General features: G+C 38.8%; 1 protein-coding gene across 6 annotated transcripts in view; it reads right to left on the reverse strand.

Moving 5' to 3' along the window:
* MID2 (midline 2) overlaps nucleotides 1–19,664 on the reverse strand; it is a 79,273-nt gene that overhangs the window by 5,378 nt on the left and 54,231 nt on the right. For 3 of the 6 annotated variants that reach the window (XM_046673299.1, XM_046673297.1, XM_046673294.1), the window contains 4 exons: nucleotides 15,508–15,615; nucleotides 13,980–14,128; nucleotides 6,088–6,215; nucleotides 4,776–5,009 (listed from right to left, as the gene is read on the reverse strand). In XM_046673299.1, coding sequence (XP_046529255.1) covers nucleotides 4,776–5,009; nucleotides 6,088–6,215; nucleotides 13,980–14,128; nucleotides 15,508–15,615 — 619 coding nt within the window. The remainder of the gene's footprint in view (nucleotides 1–4,775; nucleotides 5,010–6,087; nucleotides 6,216–13,979; nucleotides 14,129–15,507; nucleotides 15,616–19,664) is intronic. The other 3 variants (XM_046673300.1, XM_046673295.1, XM_046673298.1) reach the window with 2 other exon arrangements.

Below are 19,664 nucleotides of genomic sequence, written 5' to 3' on the forward strand. Positions count from 1 at the left end.
CAACTGCATTGCAAATGACAAACAACATCACCAAGGGGACAGAGGCAGGCGGAGACCTGCAAACAAATCCTGAACTATTGATTGTTTGTGTAGTGGTATGAGCAAAGCCATTCTGAAACGACTTTAGATATATTATGGGATTGAGCAAATGAGTACATGTGTTGATATTGTTGGGAGCCAGGGTCCTCATTGTGGAAGTAAGAACATACAAAGATGGAATGGGAGAAGGCAGGAAAGAAGCTGTGGGGATGGACTGGAATGGGAGGTATTGGTATGAACTCATGATTTCTAAAATATATACATGTATGTGTATGTGCATACATATGTTAATACGTGAGTGTATGTGTGTATTTCTAGTACCCAGGTCTTGGTCTCTAATACCATTCTCCCACAAAAAGGAACCAGGTTCCTTGGAGAAATGGCTGATTTCAATGCTGGGGCAGGATATGGTCAAAATGAGCCTAGAACCTTTTATTATGCTGGAAAGTAAGGAAGTGCTCAAGAAAATGATGGGAGAATGAATATAAAGACTCAGGAGTCAGGTTAAAAGTCTCCCACTGGCTAAATCTGGGCAATTTAAGCACCAAAATAAGTAAGAGCAGTAAAGAACTATAAACCACTGAAAAAAAGAGAACTCATGGGTCCATAATAATAAGTAGATAAATAAAAAACAAATGGAGGGTGGGTTTTTTTTGAGGGTGGGGCTTTTGCTTTCAGTAAAATGCCGAGTGCCAACTTGTAAACGTGGGAGGGAAGGCACAATTAAAGAATCATCATTTTGCAATCATTAGAGTAAATATTGGATCAGACAAGAGTCATGGACTGATGCTAAAACAAGAGTGAGGGTGGGATGGGTTTGGTGAGGAAACAGGAGATTTTCATCGTCTTAAAGTATCACCACACAGATTGCTTATTAGTTGCAAAAGGAAAAACAGTAACTACACAGTGGAGAAATCAGGCCACATCTTTGACCAGGTGATCAAAATTAGCATCATCAATGAAGGGGAAGTGGACATGTGTACCTTCAGATGTGATGTCCTAAGGACACAACACCTCTTACGTAGTATTCCAGTCATGAATGCATAATTTGAATATAATCATGAGGAGACAAACCCCAAATAAAGCACAGTATGAAAAAGAAATAAAAGGGCACTTTTAAAAATGTGAATGTCATCAAAGACAAAGAAAGGCTGAGGAAATGTTCCAGATTAAAGAAGGCCAGAGATATGACAAATGCAATACCTGATCTTAGTCTGTAAAGGACAATATTGGGTCCTTTATACATTATAAAGGATATTAGTAGGTCAACTGTGAAGATGGGAATATGAATGGTGGATTAGATAAAAAGTATTGCATCAACATTAAATCTCTGGAATCTGATAACCATACTGCAGTTATGTAAGAGAATTTCCTTATTCTTAGGAAACATACACTGAAGAATTTAGGCGTGAAAGGCCATGATGTATGCAACTTACTCTCAAATGGTTCCCAAAAATAGAGATGGAGAATGCTAGCAAATGATACAGGAAATGGGGCAAAATATTAACAAGAGGTGAATCTGGGGAAAAAGTATATGGGTGTTCTTTGTGCTAGTCTTGAAACTTTTCTGTAATTTTGAAATCATTTCTAAATTTAAAAAAGGTAAACATATGATCCTCTGGGTATCATTGAGACTCGGTGAAATGACATTTATGACTGAATTATGGTAATAGAAGTACATATCGTTCAAAAGGGAAAGACCACAATATGGAAATCCATGAACCTGAGTGGAAAGGTGTGGTGGAGAGAGCATTTGCAGGAGAATGAAAAGGAGGGGAAGCAGAAGTTATATCTTTGTGGCAGTATGTTACAGACTGCCCCGCCAGACAGAGGTTATAGCCAGTGCTTTCATAATGCAAAACACAAAATTGAAACAGAGGTAAGATATACAGTAATGGAGAAGACAATCATCCAAATATCTGTTGAAATTCTCATTCAGCTAACAGCATCATCTGAAATATTATTGGCTTGGACCATTTCAAATCATAGATGAGATGGGGAGAAAGTTAAAAATGAAGGAAGACAGTTGAAAAAAAATAAGGGGAACTACTTCTCCAGACAAAATTCTAACCAACAGGGAAGAAATTTCTGGTTAAAGAAAATGTGGAGTTTGACTATTTTATGATTCCTCATATAAGTGACATCATTTAGTATTTGTCCTTCTGTGTCTGGCTTATCTCACTTAGCATAATGCCCTCCAGGTTCATCCATGGTGTTGCAAATAGCAGAATTTTCTTCTTTCTTAAAGCTCAAAGATATTCCATTGTATGTATATACCACATTTTCTTTACCCATTTATCTGCTGATGGACTTTTTGTATGTTAACTGGACCTCAATAAAGTGGTTTAAAAAAAGAGAAAATGTGGAAAAACTTCAAGGGAAAGCAGCTCTCAGAACTGAGGTTCAGTCAATAGTGGCAGGCCAGATTGGCAGGCCTCTAATTAATTAATTAATTAATATTTCTAAATAATTTGTTTATCCCTAGCAAATATTTATTCCTAGTAAAATTTAAATATTTTTTCCTAGTAAAATCATTTCATCTTATCTGCCCATTATCATCCAAATTTTGTTTCAGGGCTCTGCTCTTGTCCCTGTCCCATTCCACTTTTCTATCAATGATCGGAGGAAGACATAAAAAGCAGATTGGGAAGAAAGTAAATGCATTGGAAGGCAGAAATTGGATTCAAAAAGATTTTGGCAGCTGGACTGAGGAATCAAAGCTAACCAGATAAAATGTAATGGGGACAAATTCAAAGTGTTGTTTTTAGTTTAGACACTCAATTGTATAGGAACAGGATTTAGAATACCTTGGGATTTCAGCTGACTGTATGCTCAGTCAACACTCAGTAGCCAATGTGGCTGCTGGAAAACAGGTATGGGGCAGGGGGGCACCAGCTAATGTACAAGAGAAATAACCCAGCTGTCTTCTGCACTGGGACAATGAAGAAGTGACATGTGAAAGATGGATTAGGTTTGTTAGTGAGGCACAAAAGGACAGGACTAGGACTAACTGTGCTTTAATTCAAGGAGCACTCTGTGGTTCACTTCAATTCTGTGGTATCTGTGCTTTAATTCACGGAGCATTAAGATTGATGTCTGACATGCTTGGGTTCAAATTTTGATTCCAATAGTTTGTAGCTCTGTGACCTTGGGCAACTCATTTAACTTGAGCCTCAGTTTCTTAACCTATAAAATAGAATTAATATTATCTATTTCATAAGGCTAAGTAAGGACTCACGAGAGCTAAATGAAATAATGCATGCTGGAGCATTTGTAAATGGCAAAGCATAATACACATGTAAATCATTATTGTCATTATTATTTACTAGGAGGAAGAGTTAGGCCTTTTATAAGGAAGCAGTGACAATTATTTATAACTGCACAACAATTGAATGGGTTGTTTTGTTAAAAGTGAGCTACTCATCACTAGAAATAATCAAGCAGAGACAGGATGATCATCTACTGAGTGTCTGGTAGAAGAGAAGAAGATTAAACAGGATGACTTTTAAGGTCTTTTCTAATTCTAAGATGCTATGCTCCTATTGATATTAAGAATTATCCTTTAAGCCTTTCTTTACAAAGGACTATATATCCTTGAAAATAGAGGTGACAGCCTTTAGATCTTTGTCACTTCTTGGACTTATTCTCAACTCCCAGGAGACCACTGCTCTCCCCGTATCAGGAAAGAGCAGTACAATTGCTGGCTCTAAGACTTTCCAGAGCAGGAGAGACAAGTACAGACAAGTCATGTGGGGGGAGGACTTAACGTTTGTGACTTCACAACCTGAAGAAACACCCAGGAACACAGCTACCCAGGCCAAGTGGCTTAGGTGGGAGCTGCACGAGGCAAGTGTTTTTAGAGTTTGACCCCAAATGCCCTCTCACCTCTCCACCCCACCATGTGGCCCAGGATTATCTCAAAGCAGGGAAAGGAAGCCTATCAGGAGGGTTTCATTGGAAAAACTCCTTTCATGTGGGCCTATGAAGTCAGACACAGAAGCACAAACACAAAGGTAAAAGAAAATACTAATTTGCAGCTATGCAGATGCAACCTCAGGGTGGGAATCAGTTCTAGTCTTGATCCAGCTTTCATTCTGCCTTCGTTGCCATTTTTCTCCAGCACATTAAGGGGAACTTGCAGTTCGACCCCTATTGTCTGGCAATTGATTAGTTAAGCTCCTACTCTGCCTTATCTTACTACAATTCGTCAGAAGGTGAAACCATAACATGTAAGCTAAATGACTGTTTTTGGAATACCTTTCATTTTATGGCCCACCCACATATTTTTATATTCGGTGTAAGTCTTGGAGGAAAGGGAAAATGGGTAAAAGGAAGAGTGACAGAGGCAGGAGGCTTGTCACTATATTCACTGATACAAATAGGTACAATAAAGGAAGTAGTAGTCTTTGAACATAGTGTATTTTACCATGATAATGAAGTGGAAGAAGAGTCAAGGAGAGAGATGTTCACACACATAGAATCAGCAATGATGGTGGCTTAGCTACCCAGGAATGATTTCTGAGCTGTGTTCTGACTTGGGAGAGTGGAGTGACATGAATTAACTGAGGAAAGGCTAAAGATTACATAAACAAATGGGAGCATCCCCAGGGACTGCCCAGCAAAGAAATACACAACTTGTTTGTGACCCATCAGTAAGGTTTTTGCAATGCCCTAAAAGCTTACACTGTCTACGAAACACTATACTAAACAACCTGACATGTCTTACAAACACTTGCCTCGTGGCGCCCCGGCCAATCTTGAGCAGCTTACTGCTTCCTTACATTTCCTTATCTCTGGCCACAGGCCCCAACTACACCATGACTTACTGATGAAGTTAGCCTGGCCAGTGAATATGGTGTACTGAAGCTCATAGGAGCTGATGCTGAACTCATCATCTGAGATCCAGTGGACCGTAATGGTGTCATGGGAGGCAGTACAGAGTTCCTCTCGGATAGATGGTGGGTTTGGGGCTGTAAGGAAAGGTGGAAAAGAGGTAAGGAAAGCACACCTTCTGTTCTGGAATTTTACAATTGTTACTCTTGTTGCCCAAGCCAACATCCCATGAAGAGGAGGTTTTCTTAATAAAAGAAGCTATAGATTGCATATACTATACCACCTAAAGCCAAGTGCTGAGACCTCAAGCTCCCCCAAACCACTTTTGCTTCAATGATAAAGATATTTTAGGCAAAGATAAAAGCCTAAGTTATTGAAATAATTGCCCAGTTGTCTTCTCTACCAGTACAAACATATGTAGATACAACAGCAAAGTGGTCATATGGTTTTCTTATTACATGAACTTCAACCTATTTCTTTTTACTTCACAATATTTTATTATATATTTTTGGCAGTATAGCCAAGTGAAAATTAATATGAGTTCCCTCATCAGTAAAATGGGGGTGATAATTACCACATAGATTTGTTGTGAGGATTCATGACATAAAATTAGTATATAGTGTCTGGCATAAAGTAGACAGCATTTAATAAATGACAGCTATTTAATATATTAAGAATAATTACAAACAGTTATTGTGTGTGTATATTTTTCTTATGCAATAATCATTCAAAAACCCTGAAGGTAGCCAGCATTTTTAACAGGCTGGCTGCATCCCTCATTTTTTAAAACTGTCTGCAAGCCAGATATTTCTGACATTTTTCTTCCTAATCTGATAATTCCTGAGTTTCCCTAAAACCATTTGAGTCATACCTGTACCCATGTGGGACATTCTCTAATATTCCATAATTGCCACCTGTGTTCTACTACCATAACAAGCGACAATATATTGCTGATAGGCTTGTAAGGAGCAATCCATCAGCAACTTCTTGTTTTATACCTTAGTATGGATGGTATACCCATTCTACCCCCAGAAATATTTGACAAATAATCTTTCTTTTGAAACATGAACTAAAATATATGTAAAAAGATATGTGTATCATTTTAAAGGTTATAAAAGCATTTTCGTTATAAATATTGTCCTTTCAGATTATTTTAAAGTAAAAGCACACCAAAAAAAGGATTAAAATGGTAAGGAAAGCACAATATTTTCACACCTGTTAAATAATCTAGCCCCTCGAGCAGTTTCTTTTCTCTGGAAAAATCTAAAGCAAAATTTTCAAAGGCATCATTAAAATTGATGTCTGGAATCAGAACTTGAGAAGATGCAGTTGCCATAGCGACCCTGGAAGAGAGAAAAGTACATCAATATACATCAAAATAAGTTTGCAACCTTTATCCAGTGTTTGATTTCTGGTTTAACAAGGTGAAAATAAATGAGTTGTAGGGCTTGATTCATTGAGTGAAAAATATCATATTTGTGCTTTTCCAATGGAAACCATTTAAATTTTATTCATCAGGAACCAATTAAGTGTTATACCATATTTATTCACATATGTTCACCCCTCAAACACACTCCCCCATCCTGTCTTAATTTTGAGAAGAAAATACAGGATTTTTTCCCCTCTGCATCATTTTCCATCTGGCCAGCAGCATCAAAACTAGACCTTTGAAGGCTTGGTAAGAGCAGTTTGAGAGATTTTTTCCTCCCCCTCTATTTTATACTAATCAACAAGCCAGCATGCTGGGGCTAAGTTAAAACCTTCCCCTAAATGTTACACTTTATTTGATCTTTTATAATATTTACATTTAATTTTATTATTCTTTAATTGTATAATGCTATGCTAGTTTTATCTCCTCAACTAATTCTAGGGATCTCGAGAGCAGGGTTCATATTTTGTACCACTTATGTCTTCCATGGACGCTAACACAGTGTTGGACACATAGTGAATATGAATAAATAATTGTTGAATCAATAACTGAATGACTAACTACAACAACACACTGCTAACATTTATTGAGCATTTAGTATATACAACACACCATCCATGCACTTTATATACGTTATCTAATTTACTCCTGACCATAACCTGTGTAGTAAATGTTGTTTCTATTTTGTAAATAAGAAAGTTGACACATATAAAGGTTAAGCAATTTGCCGAAGGTCACACAACTAGTAAGGGTCAGAAAACAGAAGAAATATAACTGAACCTATGTTCACTGAATTCTAAACTCTATACCCTTAACCATTTAGATAGTGCCTTTTTAAAAAATATTAAGGTATATTTTAATATACTTTGGCAATTCTTAACCATAGTTACACATTGGAATTATCTTGGGGAGCTTTGACCAAAGCATACATATTTAAGCCCTGTGCCTAACCTTCTGAATCAGAGCCTGTGAAGTCCTTGAGCATGCAAATGACAGAATAAAAAGAAACATTAACTTGGCAACAATATGCAGGTTAGAGTGGAGGGAAGAGGCATTGAATGTAGGAAGACCAGAGGGAAAACTTCTTTGGTGAATTAGTTGTAAGGAGATGAGTACTAGTCCCTGCTACACATCTACCAACAATAGCTCCTGGCTGTTTCTGAAAATAGAGATCTTTCAAGAATAAACTGCAGGCCAGGATAAACAAATGAAAGACTAACTCAGTGCAATCTTAAGGTCTCACACTGAATAGCCAATCTTTCAGAATTTCATGAGTGAGAAGACAACAACCTCTTTAGGGCAAGAGGTAGGGCAGAAAATTGGCTCATGAAATTTCCCCTGGCCTCCTCAACCTTCTTCCTTCCTTCCTTCCATCCATCTACCCACCCACCCATCTGTCCAATACTTACTGAGCACAACTAATGTACCAGGCACTGTGGTAGTAGGCACTGGAGATACACAGGAAAGTTAGTTGTGGTCCTTGCCCCCACAGAGCTCACAGATCGTGGAAGAGAAAAACATTAAATAGGCAATAGAAGTGCTGCTACAAAGGGAGTGCAGTATATCCAAGAGTCACCTGGCAGGGACTTGGGTACTAAGGGAAATCTCCCCAGACGAACTTCATTTTAAGCAATGACCTACAAGATGAGTACGAGTTAGCTAAGCAAAGACTTTGTGGATGTGTGTGTGTTCTCTCTTACCTAAAGGCTGAAGAATTAGGCAAAGTCACGCAGGGCCTTGTGGGCCATGTTACAAACTGTGCACTTTATCCTAAGAGCAATGGGAGCCACTGAAACATTTTAGGCAGAGGAGTGATATGCTCAAATTTATATTTTAAGGAGAGAACTCTGGCTGCATTGGATGGACTGAGAGAGGTGAAAATTGGAGGCAGATCGGATTTTAAGGTGTCTAGGAATGAGCAAAAAGTAAAGTGGTGACAGGAGTGTAGGCAAAATAGAAAGTTAATTCACAAAACATGGAAACAAAAAGCAAACAAATATATTAAAAAGCTCAACTATGTGAGAAATCAAAGAAATGTAAATTAAAACGAGACAGCATTTAAGATTATAAATAATGACAATATAGGAGCTTCTTATGCCTATATTAAATAATGCCTACGTATTTTTATTAGGACTAAAATTGACACAAATTTCGGAGACCAAATTTAGCATTAAATATCAAAATAGTTTAAAATGTAAATATTATTTGACACTACAGTTCTACTTCATAAATTTTTTACTAAGAGAATAACTAAGACGTATACAAAGACACAACTACAAGAGCACTCAACACACTGTATGTAACCTAATTGTGTACCAATGGAGACTGAGCTAAGTAATGTGTTATATGTCAAGAGATTAAAATACTAAGAGGCCACTGGAAACTAGGTTATACAATAATATTCAATGACAAGGAAAGTGTGTGATATATCGTTAAATTTCAAACACAGGTTAAAATATAAGATATACAGCATGACCTTATGTTTGTGAAATATATACATATATATATAAATATTGGGATACTATACTCCTAAATGTTAACAGTGGCTGGAAGGTTAAGGATGAGTTAAAAATGACATTGGGGTAGGGGCTGGCCCCGTGGCCGAGTGGTTAAGTTCGCGCGCTCCGCTGCAGGCAGCCCAGTGTTTTCGTTGGTTCGAATCCTGGGCGCAGACATGGCACTGCACATCAGACCACGCTGAGGCAGCGTCCCACATACCACAACTAGAAGAACCCACAACGAAGAATACACAACTATGTACCAGGGGGGCTTTGGGGAGAAAAAGGAAAAAAAAAAATAAAATCTTTAAAAAAAAAAATGACAATGGGGTATATGTAAGTGTGTGTCTGTATGTCTGTGTTGCTATGTTTAAGCAAAACACAACATTAGGTATCTCTCAAGTCTTTGATCTCTATTGGGGCAATATAGTAAGTGTCATTTGTAAGGGGGAAGAAATAACTCTCCCAGCTAATATGCTACAATAAATAATGGTGGGGAAGAATTTTAGACCCTGTGAGAGACCAGTGAGAAAGACATTTAAGTTGGGTAGATGATTCTCAAGCCATACCACATAGATAGCCATCTATTCCACCTACCCCACAGGCTATACCTGAGCCTATGAAAAGAAGATTTAGATAGAGAGTTGGGAATCATCAACATCTAGGTGGTAATTGAGCTATAAGTTTGCAACAGGGAAACTGTGTAGTAAGAGAAGAGAATAACCTAAGACAGAATCACAAAGAACAATAGCATTAAAGGAATAGGTCAAGGAAGAGTTGCTCACAAAGGCAAAAGAAACCAGAAAGGTAGGAAGAAAACAAGGAGTGTTCATGGAAGCTAATGGTAGAAAAATTTCAAGTAAAAATGGTCAGTAGGGACAAATCCTACTGAGAGATCAGGTAAGATGAAGCAGTAAGATAAAACAAAGGAATATCTATTATATTTAGCAACAAGGTATTCATTTGGACCTTGGAAAGAACACTTTCAGTAGTATAGTAGTGGCAGAAGACATTTCAGAGAGTTGAAGAGTGAGTGGGGATGATTAAATACAGTGGTTTAAATATATATTTTATCTCTGCTCTCATGAAATCCCACTGAAATCACAGTCAAAGAATAAAAAGTCATAAACCCACAAAGACAAAGGGAATGGAAAAAGAGATGCCAGTGAGGGAGAGATTGTCAAAAATTTTTGGAGGCTAAAAAGGGATAGATGGGCAGTAACCAATAAGAGACCAGAGAAAGCTGGATCAGGAAGCCAGCAACATCAAGCTGATTTAGTGTTACAGACAGCTGAAAATTCGCATGAGGAAAAGCTAGACCCCAAGATCCACTCACCAGAGACTACCCCTCCCTCATCCTGGTGGGAGATATGAGGTTTACTTTCTGCAGTCATAAAACCTTTAACTCCCTTTTCCTGCTTGGTTCCCAGAATGGTGGCAGCCAGGCTTATACCCTTCATCCCCCCACAGAAGCAGGAGATTGGTGGATTCCATCCAGGGGTAAACGACCCAAGAGAAAACACCTACAGAACTGACACTTGGGTTCTACTCAATAAAAATCTGGCATTCTACTTTATAATCCTATAGCAAGGTTCACCAAGCAACAAACTATTCCCATTCCCTCAGATCTTCCAGTCACCCTTTAGTGCTTAAATTCAAACAGGCAACCAAAAGCTTACCAGACATTTAGGAAGACACAGAAACTAAAACAAACTAACGAGGAAAAGGAACTTGGAGGAAACCAAGACAATGCAGTTTAGAAGAAAACTTTTTAAATGATCATTAATAGCCTCAGAAAGATAAACAAATAGTTTATATCCACAAAGCAAGGACAGAATGCTAAAAAAGAAACAAAGATCAAGAAAGAGCTCTTATAAATAAAAATATGAATGCTGAAATTAAAATCGTAATAGAAGGATTGGATGAAAAATCAAGGAAAAATTTTAGATTATAGAACAAGAAGATAAAGTCATGGAAAATATGGGTAACAAAAGATTTCAAAATTAGAGGAAAAATCTAGAATGTCCAACATCTGACTAATCAGTGTCCCAAAAAGAGAGAAGAGAGAAAATAAAGGAGAGGAAAATATTAGGAAATAATACAAGAAATTTTCCCAGAACTAAAAGTCAGTAGAGTTCAGATTGGAAAGACCCACTTAGTGCCCAACAAAAATGAATGATAAAAGACCCACAGCAAGGCATATCTTGGTGAAATTTCAGAAAAACTAGATAAAGATAAGACCTTAAAAGCTTCAGATTTTAAAACATAGGTCATATTCAAAAGATCAGGAATCAAATAGCAGTGAATCTCTCAACACAACACTGGAAGTTAGGAGACAATAGATCCATGCTTTCAAGATTATAACAAATTCATTTCAACCCATCAAATGTGAAAATTTTAAGTATTTTTTTAAACAAAAAGTTCTCAAAAATTTGCTTCCTATCTAGTCTTTCTTAGGAAGCTATGGGAAAATTTGCTCCAACAAAATTAAGGGAGTAAAATGGTACATGAAGGGGAAATCAGGTGGAGCCTGATGGAGTCCCTAATTAAGAACACAAGCTGAGAGTCCAGGGAGACTAAGTTGGCTGGAGTTTACAGGGCAGAGTACCAGAGAGAAGAAAGCTGCACAGGGAGAATTCTGGAGAGCTTCAGAGGGTTCCCTTCTAGTACTCAACAAAATCCTCATCAAACACATGCATGTGAGGAAACTGCCCAATGCTAGGGAAAGAGCCACCCAAAAAAGATTAGAGGGAACAATCCCTGGTGCTCACACAGGGGCAGGAATAGTGTCTGTTCCCACTGGCCAGACTAGAAAATCTCATGATTCATGGGGCACTCAGTGGAGTACTCAGAAGGGTCTTGCCTCAGTAGTGAGGAAAAATGTCCCCTGGACTAAACATTGCTATGATGTCAACTAACAATTCTTAAAAGCAAGACCTGAAAGAATCAAACTATTTTCAAGTAACTTAACTGTGTCCCAGAACAAAGCTTAAGAATACTTACAGGAATACAAAAATATACAGCAGCCAATAAGATAAAATTCACAATGTCCAGCATCCAATGAAAAATTACTAGACATGCAAAGAAGCAAGAAAATACAACCCATAATGAAGAGAAAAAGCAACCAATTGAAATTGACCCAGAACTGACACAGATGTTAGACTTTAAAACAGTTATTATAACTGTATTCCATATGTTCAAAAAGCTAGAAAGAAGGCTAAATACATTAAGTAAATATATGGAAGACATAAAAAGATCCAAGTTGAACTTCTAGAGATGAAAACTACAATATCTGAGATGAAAAATATACTGGAGAAATTAATGGCAGATTAGGCATTATAGAAGAAAAGGTTAGTCAAATTGAAGACTTATCATTAGAAACTATCAAAATGAAATCCACAGAGAGGGACCAGCCTCATGGCGCAGTGGTTAAGTTTGCACGTTCTGCTTCAGCAGCTTGGGGTTCACCGGTTCGGGTCCTGGGTGTGGACATGGCACCGTTTGGCAGGCCGTGCTGTGGCAGGTGTCCCACATATAAAGTGGAAGAAGATGGGCACGGATATTAGCTCAGGCTCAGTCTTCCTCAGCAAAAAGAGGAGGATTGGCAGCAGATGTTAGCTCAGGGCTAATTTTCCTCAAAAAAAAAAAAAAAAGAAATCCACAGGAAAAAAAAGACTTAAAAAAATAAACATAGCATCAGTGAGCTGAGGACATAGATACGAAGTTGAGGAATTTATCATTACATACCTACCACTCTCTCTATAAAATAGGAGGTAAAGTCATTTGCTGAGCATAAGCAGGAAGGTGGCAGGTTTAGAAGTTTTAGTTGAGTACAGAAAATTTGAAACAGCCATGATAGAGACAAGGAAAAAAGAAAGCTGACCAGAGCAACACAGAAGGATTTCAGGTCAGTACCAAGGGCCCAGGTGAGAGTAGAAGCCATAAATTTGTGGTATCATAGTACCAACTTTTTTGGTTGTGTAATTTTCTCCAGTGGGGTTCTGCAACTCAAATATAGGTCTGGAAAAGGTGGGAATAGCTGGGCTGATTCAGCTTGGGGTTTTATCAGGTTGGTGTGATAAAAAGACAGTGGGGCAAGGGAACTGGGAATATTGAAAAGAGAGTAGCTGAAGTGAGAAATCAGACCTCAAATAGGCCAAAGGAAGAAGTGAAAAGTCGGTAGCCGGTAGGTAGTAGTCAGTAGTTAGAAGTCCCAGTGAAGGTGAAGAATAGACATATTGGAAGAAAAACAGACAACTGTAAGTACAGAGCTTGTGGTTAGAAAGTGGCATATTTTAATTTATGATTTAAGTGTAATTCTGAGTGGTGGAGAAGTTCAGCATGTGGGCCTTGGAAGTGGATGGATGAAGTGGAGCAGAGGTGAGGGTCACTGGAGGAGGGGATGGCAAGAAGCCAGGATGGGCCAGTCATGTGGATACTGCTAAGGTCACCCAGAACAATGGCAGAAGCAACAGAAAAAAGCGGGTAAATTTGGAGACAAAATCTTCAATGAATGAAAAGGAGCTCTAAGGAGGCCAAATCTGGCCTAAAGAACCCCAGTAGCCCATTGAAGCCTTGGTGACTGAACAGTGTTTCACTTTATACCTCAGATTGTTCGCAAGTGGTGCATAGCTGGGCTTCTAAAGATCCATGAGTCCTCTGAAATTGTATGCAAAATTTTATGTGTATATATCTTACATGCATTTTTTTCCCTTGGGAAGAGGGCTCATAACTTTCATCAAATTTTCAAAGGGGTGACTGACTAAATAAAAGCCTAAGAATTACTGCTCTAAAGGATTTACATGAGGAATAACTAAATGAAAACCACAGAAACTTCACATAGACTTAGGAAGGACACACACCTGTCAATGTGGCCAAAAGTTTCTCTGCCTGTAAACTAACGCCAATATAGAAAGCTCGAGCCCTGAGTGGGCAGTGGAGAGCTGTGGCATAGCTAGGGCACATGTTTGGCTGTGCATTAGAAAAACTGGTAGGCTGCAGAGATGGACAGAAGGGCGCCAGAAATCCACAGGGCAATCTGCCACTGAGGTTTAGTAACTATCCAGCTGGAAAAATCTTCAGGTGGCAGCTGCTACATACATGCCTGAACAGAATTAAGTGACTTTAAGCTGGCACCTTTTCATAACAGCAGGCACATCAAAAGAATATAAGGAACTCACCTCTCAGCAATATTTTTTGCAGACTGGAGAAACCGTGCCTGGTCATTTTCTTTCAGGATATGCTCAGCTTGGTTGATGAGGACTGTTGACCGTTCAAGACACTGGCGGCAATTAGCAACCTGCTGTGCCAACTTTCTCAGTTTCATAACCTTAAAGGAATTAGCAAAAGAAAAATAAGAGAAAACATAGAGTGCTTAATTAAAAATGATAAAACAACATGACAGAGATCTGCTGCAGTGATTCTAAAAATAAGGCCTATTAATATCCCATGGTCTCTGTACGAACCACTCACCTTCTTACCCTACCCTCTATGTCTGCCTTGCCAACCCCTCCTCCCACCTACGGACCACTTACTTACCTTGCAACACACTCAGTCATATACTCTAGGTCATCTACCTCCTCTTTTTATTCATAACATTAATTTTTCTGATTATACAAGCAATGCGTGCTCATTATAAAAAATTTAGAAAATAAAACATAAAAAGAAACCCTACCACCCAGAGATCACCATTGTTTCCATTTATTGTCAATATATTTTCACATACATGTTTAATAAAAAGTATCTCCTTTTTCTTTATGAGTATCTACATTTCTATGTAGATATTTGTCTAAGTATCTTTATGCATACCTGTGTGTTCACCCATCTGCGTTCTCAGAAACTTCAATTCCTCTGTTAGCTAGAACCACCCAGCATGGCACAAAGTCATCACTCCAGGCTCTCATAACACCTCACATTGTACACACAGCATGAACATATAATCCCTAGACTGACCAGCAGACCAACCAGCCTAAAACCATATAGATGCACAGAGGCTCACACCTGACCTTCTTGACCACGATTCTTCAGTTCCCAGGTTAAAAGCCTGGAAGTCTTCTCTCTCTCCTTCATCTTTTATATCTAATCAGTTGACGATTCCCATCATTTCCTTTTAGCAATGCCTGTTATGTTCTTCCATTTGTGCTGCCACTTCCCTGGTTTAGATTTTCATCAACTCATACCAAGAATCATTCTGTAAGCCCTGACTTGAGCATCATTCCATTCTGATCTACCCTGCAAACCCCTGCCATATCAATCAGTCTTCTCCTTCCTAAGAAACTAGAATGGTTTCCCAATGCCTTTCAGATTAAGTCCCAAGTCCTTATACTGGCATCCATGGTCCTTCCATAATTCTGACCCACATTTATACCATGAGTGTTTTGCTTTTTTCTTTTTGTATTGACTTATAACATACATACAATAAAACACCGAAATATGACATGTACCACTCAATGATTTTGGGCACATATTTACACACCCATGTAACCACCAACCAGGTCAAGATATAGGATGTTTCCAATACCCCAGAACTGCCATCATTTTTACTGGATTCATAGCACTAGGCCAAACACTGCTTCTTCTTTGCCTCCCTCCCTACAACCTCATTTTTCTTGCTTGCATGATCCAAGTTCAAACTGGAATCATCAGGATGAAACTTTGACATTTGTAAAGTCAACTCTGCCTTGGCCTCACTGAAGCGCTGTGCTTTACCTTTGTCTCTTTGATTTTGACAGCAATCATTTGCTTCCTCTGCTGGATGATCTCTACCAACTCGTCACATTCTTCCATAAGTTTTGCCTCATGCATAGCAGTATTCACCTGCCAAGAAAGTCCAGAGTATTACACAGTGATTGCTGCCTTTGTCCCCTGCTGGCTCTCAAAGGTTCGGACTGACAGCTAAGCATGCACAACTTCTTCCATACCTCCCTCATAAGATCCACTCCTAGAAGAAGGGTAGAGATGATGATATTAATGATGCAAGGGCATTGAAGCACCACAGACAGGAAGCTCTCTGGCATCTGGTAGATCATGATGGTTAATGGAAGGCTGGGCAGAAGGACAGATGAGATGGGGGCATGTTATTCCCACTGTGCAATTCCCGTTACTCCAGCACCCTGTCCTGCTGTTCTTTTGGAAAGAGGGTAAGGAGATTTAAAAGTATGTCATGGAAAGAGGATCCCTCTCCACAGGCATGATAATATTAAGATAACATCACAACAACATATGTCTACCATCCTAACAAAAATGTTTTCAGTTTTCCTTGTTCCTGCCTAATTTTAAAACTAGGAATGTGCAGCTCTGTGTTCACATTAAATAGATGCACATGTATACATATTTTCACATAGTTGTCATCATGTCTTAGTAGATATTTCTCACCTTGGGCTGTCAAGTATCTGAACACCTTTCCTACTTTGGGAGACTGGCTATATCAAAATATCTCTACTGCAAAGTCAGGGTGGGGTTGAAAAAAAAAAGCCACCACTCTTCATTGTCTTTCCGTGTACCGATTTCTCCTTCTTCCCATCTCTACTACTATTGACATTAGATGGTATGAAGCCCCCTGCTAAAATGAGAGCAGGAGATCTTTGGGCTTCCCAAGTGTAAAGGGAAAGGAAGGGGAAATGAACTTACACCTTGAAAGCACTTAATGTGCCAAGTACTTTATAGATAAATTATTTCATGTAATTATATAACCACTTTATAATATAGGAGCCATTTTTATTCCCATTTCACAGATGGGGAAACTGAGACTCAGAGAATTGTAGTGACTTGTCAAGATCACATAGCTAGTAAGTGGTAAAACCAGAATTCAAACCGAGTCCTATCAAGTGAAAGCCCTGGGCTGGCTGGGTGGGCAGAGGAGGCTCAGTTCCATTTCAGTAGCACACAGCGCAGTCACACGGGGAAGCACAATCATTCCAAGAGCCTATTCACGGATCACTCACGCAGAGCTCTAGAAGGCTGAGGAACAGACAATGGGTTACTTGAGAGCATGAAAACTCGAGGGGCCAGATGTGCTTCATTAGCAAGGTAAGGCTGCATTTCCAATTGCTAGCCCTCTTCAGAGGGTTTCTTTACATACTCCAAGCCCAGGAAAATACCTGTCACTGGACCCTGCTGCCTCCTCTCTCATCCTCTAAGATCCCTGCTGGCGATTTTCTGTTTCTTACTCAACTGAAATAAAATACACTTGCCGAATTTCAACCTTATTTTGCATTATTTCCACTTTCCAAGGAGAATACCAAAAGAAGAGCTTCCATTTATTCTGAACAAACAGTCCCACTCTGGCCATTCTAATTTTTTTCTCAGACTCCTCACCCTTTCCCTAATTGGATCTACCTTTCCAAGGCAGATAATTTCACCTTCCTTGAGATATGAGAATAAGTGATCCATCTGGTTCTCCCTGGATCCCTGCTCAGAGTATCAGGAGACTTAGATACTTCCCACTTATAGTTTCTTTTTGAGGCTGCTGTTGGTGTAGTGTACAATGGTGTAGTGCCTTATTTCTTGCAATTTAGCCCTTGGACTAACCTTTACACAACTCTCACCATATGCCAAGTGCTGCCCTAATCAGTTCACATATACTAGTTCTCTCAGTCATTGAAACAACCCTACGAGGGAGATACTGGTAGCCCCATTTTACAGATGAGGAAACCTAAGCACAGAGACACTAAGTGACTTGCTCAAGGCCACAAACCTAGTAAGCGGCAGAGATGGGATTTGGACCCAGGGAGTCCAACTCTAGAGTCCACACTTTTAACCATCACACTATATTGCCTCTCCAGTCTAGTGTAACAAAATCTTTGTCTTCAGGTTCTGACAATCATTACCTCTTTTGCACCATCCATCTTCATTCTGTCATCCTATTCTCTTTAGTCATTTCAGACTACTTGTTGTTCCCCTAGAATTCCATGCACTTCTGCATGTCCTATGCCTCTGCTTGAGACTCTGCTTTCACTTGGAGAGTCACTTCCCTATTTGTTTTTTTTTTCTTATTATTTATTTATTTATTGAGGTCACATTGGTTTATAACACTATGTAGATTTCAGGTGTACATCATTATAGTTCACTTTCTGTATCGACTACATCGTGTTCACCACCAAAAATCTAGTTTCCATCCATCACCATACTCATGTCCCCCTTTACCCCCTTCACCCTCCCCGCTCTCCCTTTGGTAATCATCAATCTGTTCTCTGTATTTATGTGTTTGTTTGTTATTGTTGTTTTATCTTCCACATATGATTGAAATCACATGGTACTTGTCTTTCTCCATCTGACTTATTTCACTTAGCATAATACCCGCAAAGTTCATCCATGTTGATGAACAAATGGCAAGATTTCATCTTTTTATGACTGAGTAGTATTCCCTTGAATATCTATACTACATTTTCTTTATCCATTCATCTGTTGACAGGTACTCTGATTGTTTCCAAGTCTTGGCATCTCTATTCGTTTACTGAACAAACTTCTACTATCTTTCCAGGCCCTGCTCAAAGATCACCACTTCTGTAACTTTTTCTCACCTGCCTGGACACAACTGGTGCCCTATTTATAGTCCCATAGCACTTTATATATAATTCAATTATATTATTTTACTCCCTTATATCATAGAAATTTATTAGTCTGTCTTCCCTGCTCAAACATGAGTTCTGGACGCCAGGGGTTGTATCTTACTTGGCTATATCTCTAGCATAAGTGACTAGCATATGGTAGATGTTGAGCAAATATTTGCTGCACTGAATTGAATAGGGGGGCGTATCTCACCTCTTGCTAGACATGTTCACTTGGTTATTCAAGTTACCCTAAACTCAGTATGTCTAAAAACAAACTCATCATCTTCCCTCTAAATCTGGATTCTACCTCTGATTTCCTTTTTTTTTGTTAATGCGACTATCGTTATTGCAGTTACTCAGGTTCAGTTACCTCTGACTTCTACTTCTCCCTCATCCTCCACATCAATTCACAGCAATCTCAATGTCCTGCCCTCCTTTTCTTTCCAATCTCGCTTAAGTTCTTCTGGTAAAACAGTGAGGCTCTGAGCCAAGGAACCAATAAGTTGAAGCCCTTATCACCCTTTTGGACTATTATTGTAAAAGCCTCATTAATTCATCCCCTTACCTTCAGAATCTTGCCTTTGTCATCCACGCTCATAATCTGTCCTATATCCTGAAACCAGGAAAATTCATCATCAAACATGTATTAAGCATCTCGTGTGTGCAGTGCATTATGCTCAGGCCCTGCCCTCAATAAATTTGCAATCTGCATGGGGAAAAGCCACATACATATAACACAAAAAAGTCAAGGTAGCATAGTTAAATGCCAATGAGTGATGTAGATTATAATCTACAGAAATTGAAGAGAAAGATCACTTTCGGTGGGGAAACAGAGAAAAGATGCCTGAATGCAGCAGGACTTGAATTGAGCCTTAAGATGGATAGAACTTAGATTTTAATGGTGATAAGGAGGGAAATTTTGAGCCAAGCTAACAAGATTGAACTTTACTCTTTAGGTAATATGGTATCTTTGAAAAACATTTTTGAAGAGAAGGAGGGTAAGATGGTGGGAGAATGACCATAGTTAATTTTTTTTAAGAAGATGAACTGGATTGATTTGATTTGGGGTAACAGTAAGCTTGGGGACAATTTAGGAGGCTACTGTGATATGAACAGGCCCTAGCCAAGGAGGGTAACAGGAATAGAAAGGAAAGGTCAAATATGAGAGTACTCTTGTTTGAAAATATTCAATTAGACAGCAAGCTCCTTGAGGAAAGGTTTTATGCCACTTTGTTTCTCCCACTGTAACAGGCAGAATGCTTTACACACAAAAAACACTTAGGAGACATTTACTGATTGATTTAGCAAAGTGAA

Source organism: Equus quagga, chromosome 10 (genome assembly GCF_021613505.1).
Source record: "Equus quagga isolate Etosha38 chromosome 10, UCLA_HA_Equagga_1.0, whole genome shotgun sequence".
Lineage (NCBI taxonomy): Eukaryota > Metazoa > Chordata > Mammalia > Perissodactyla > Equidae > Equus > Equus quagga.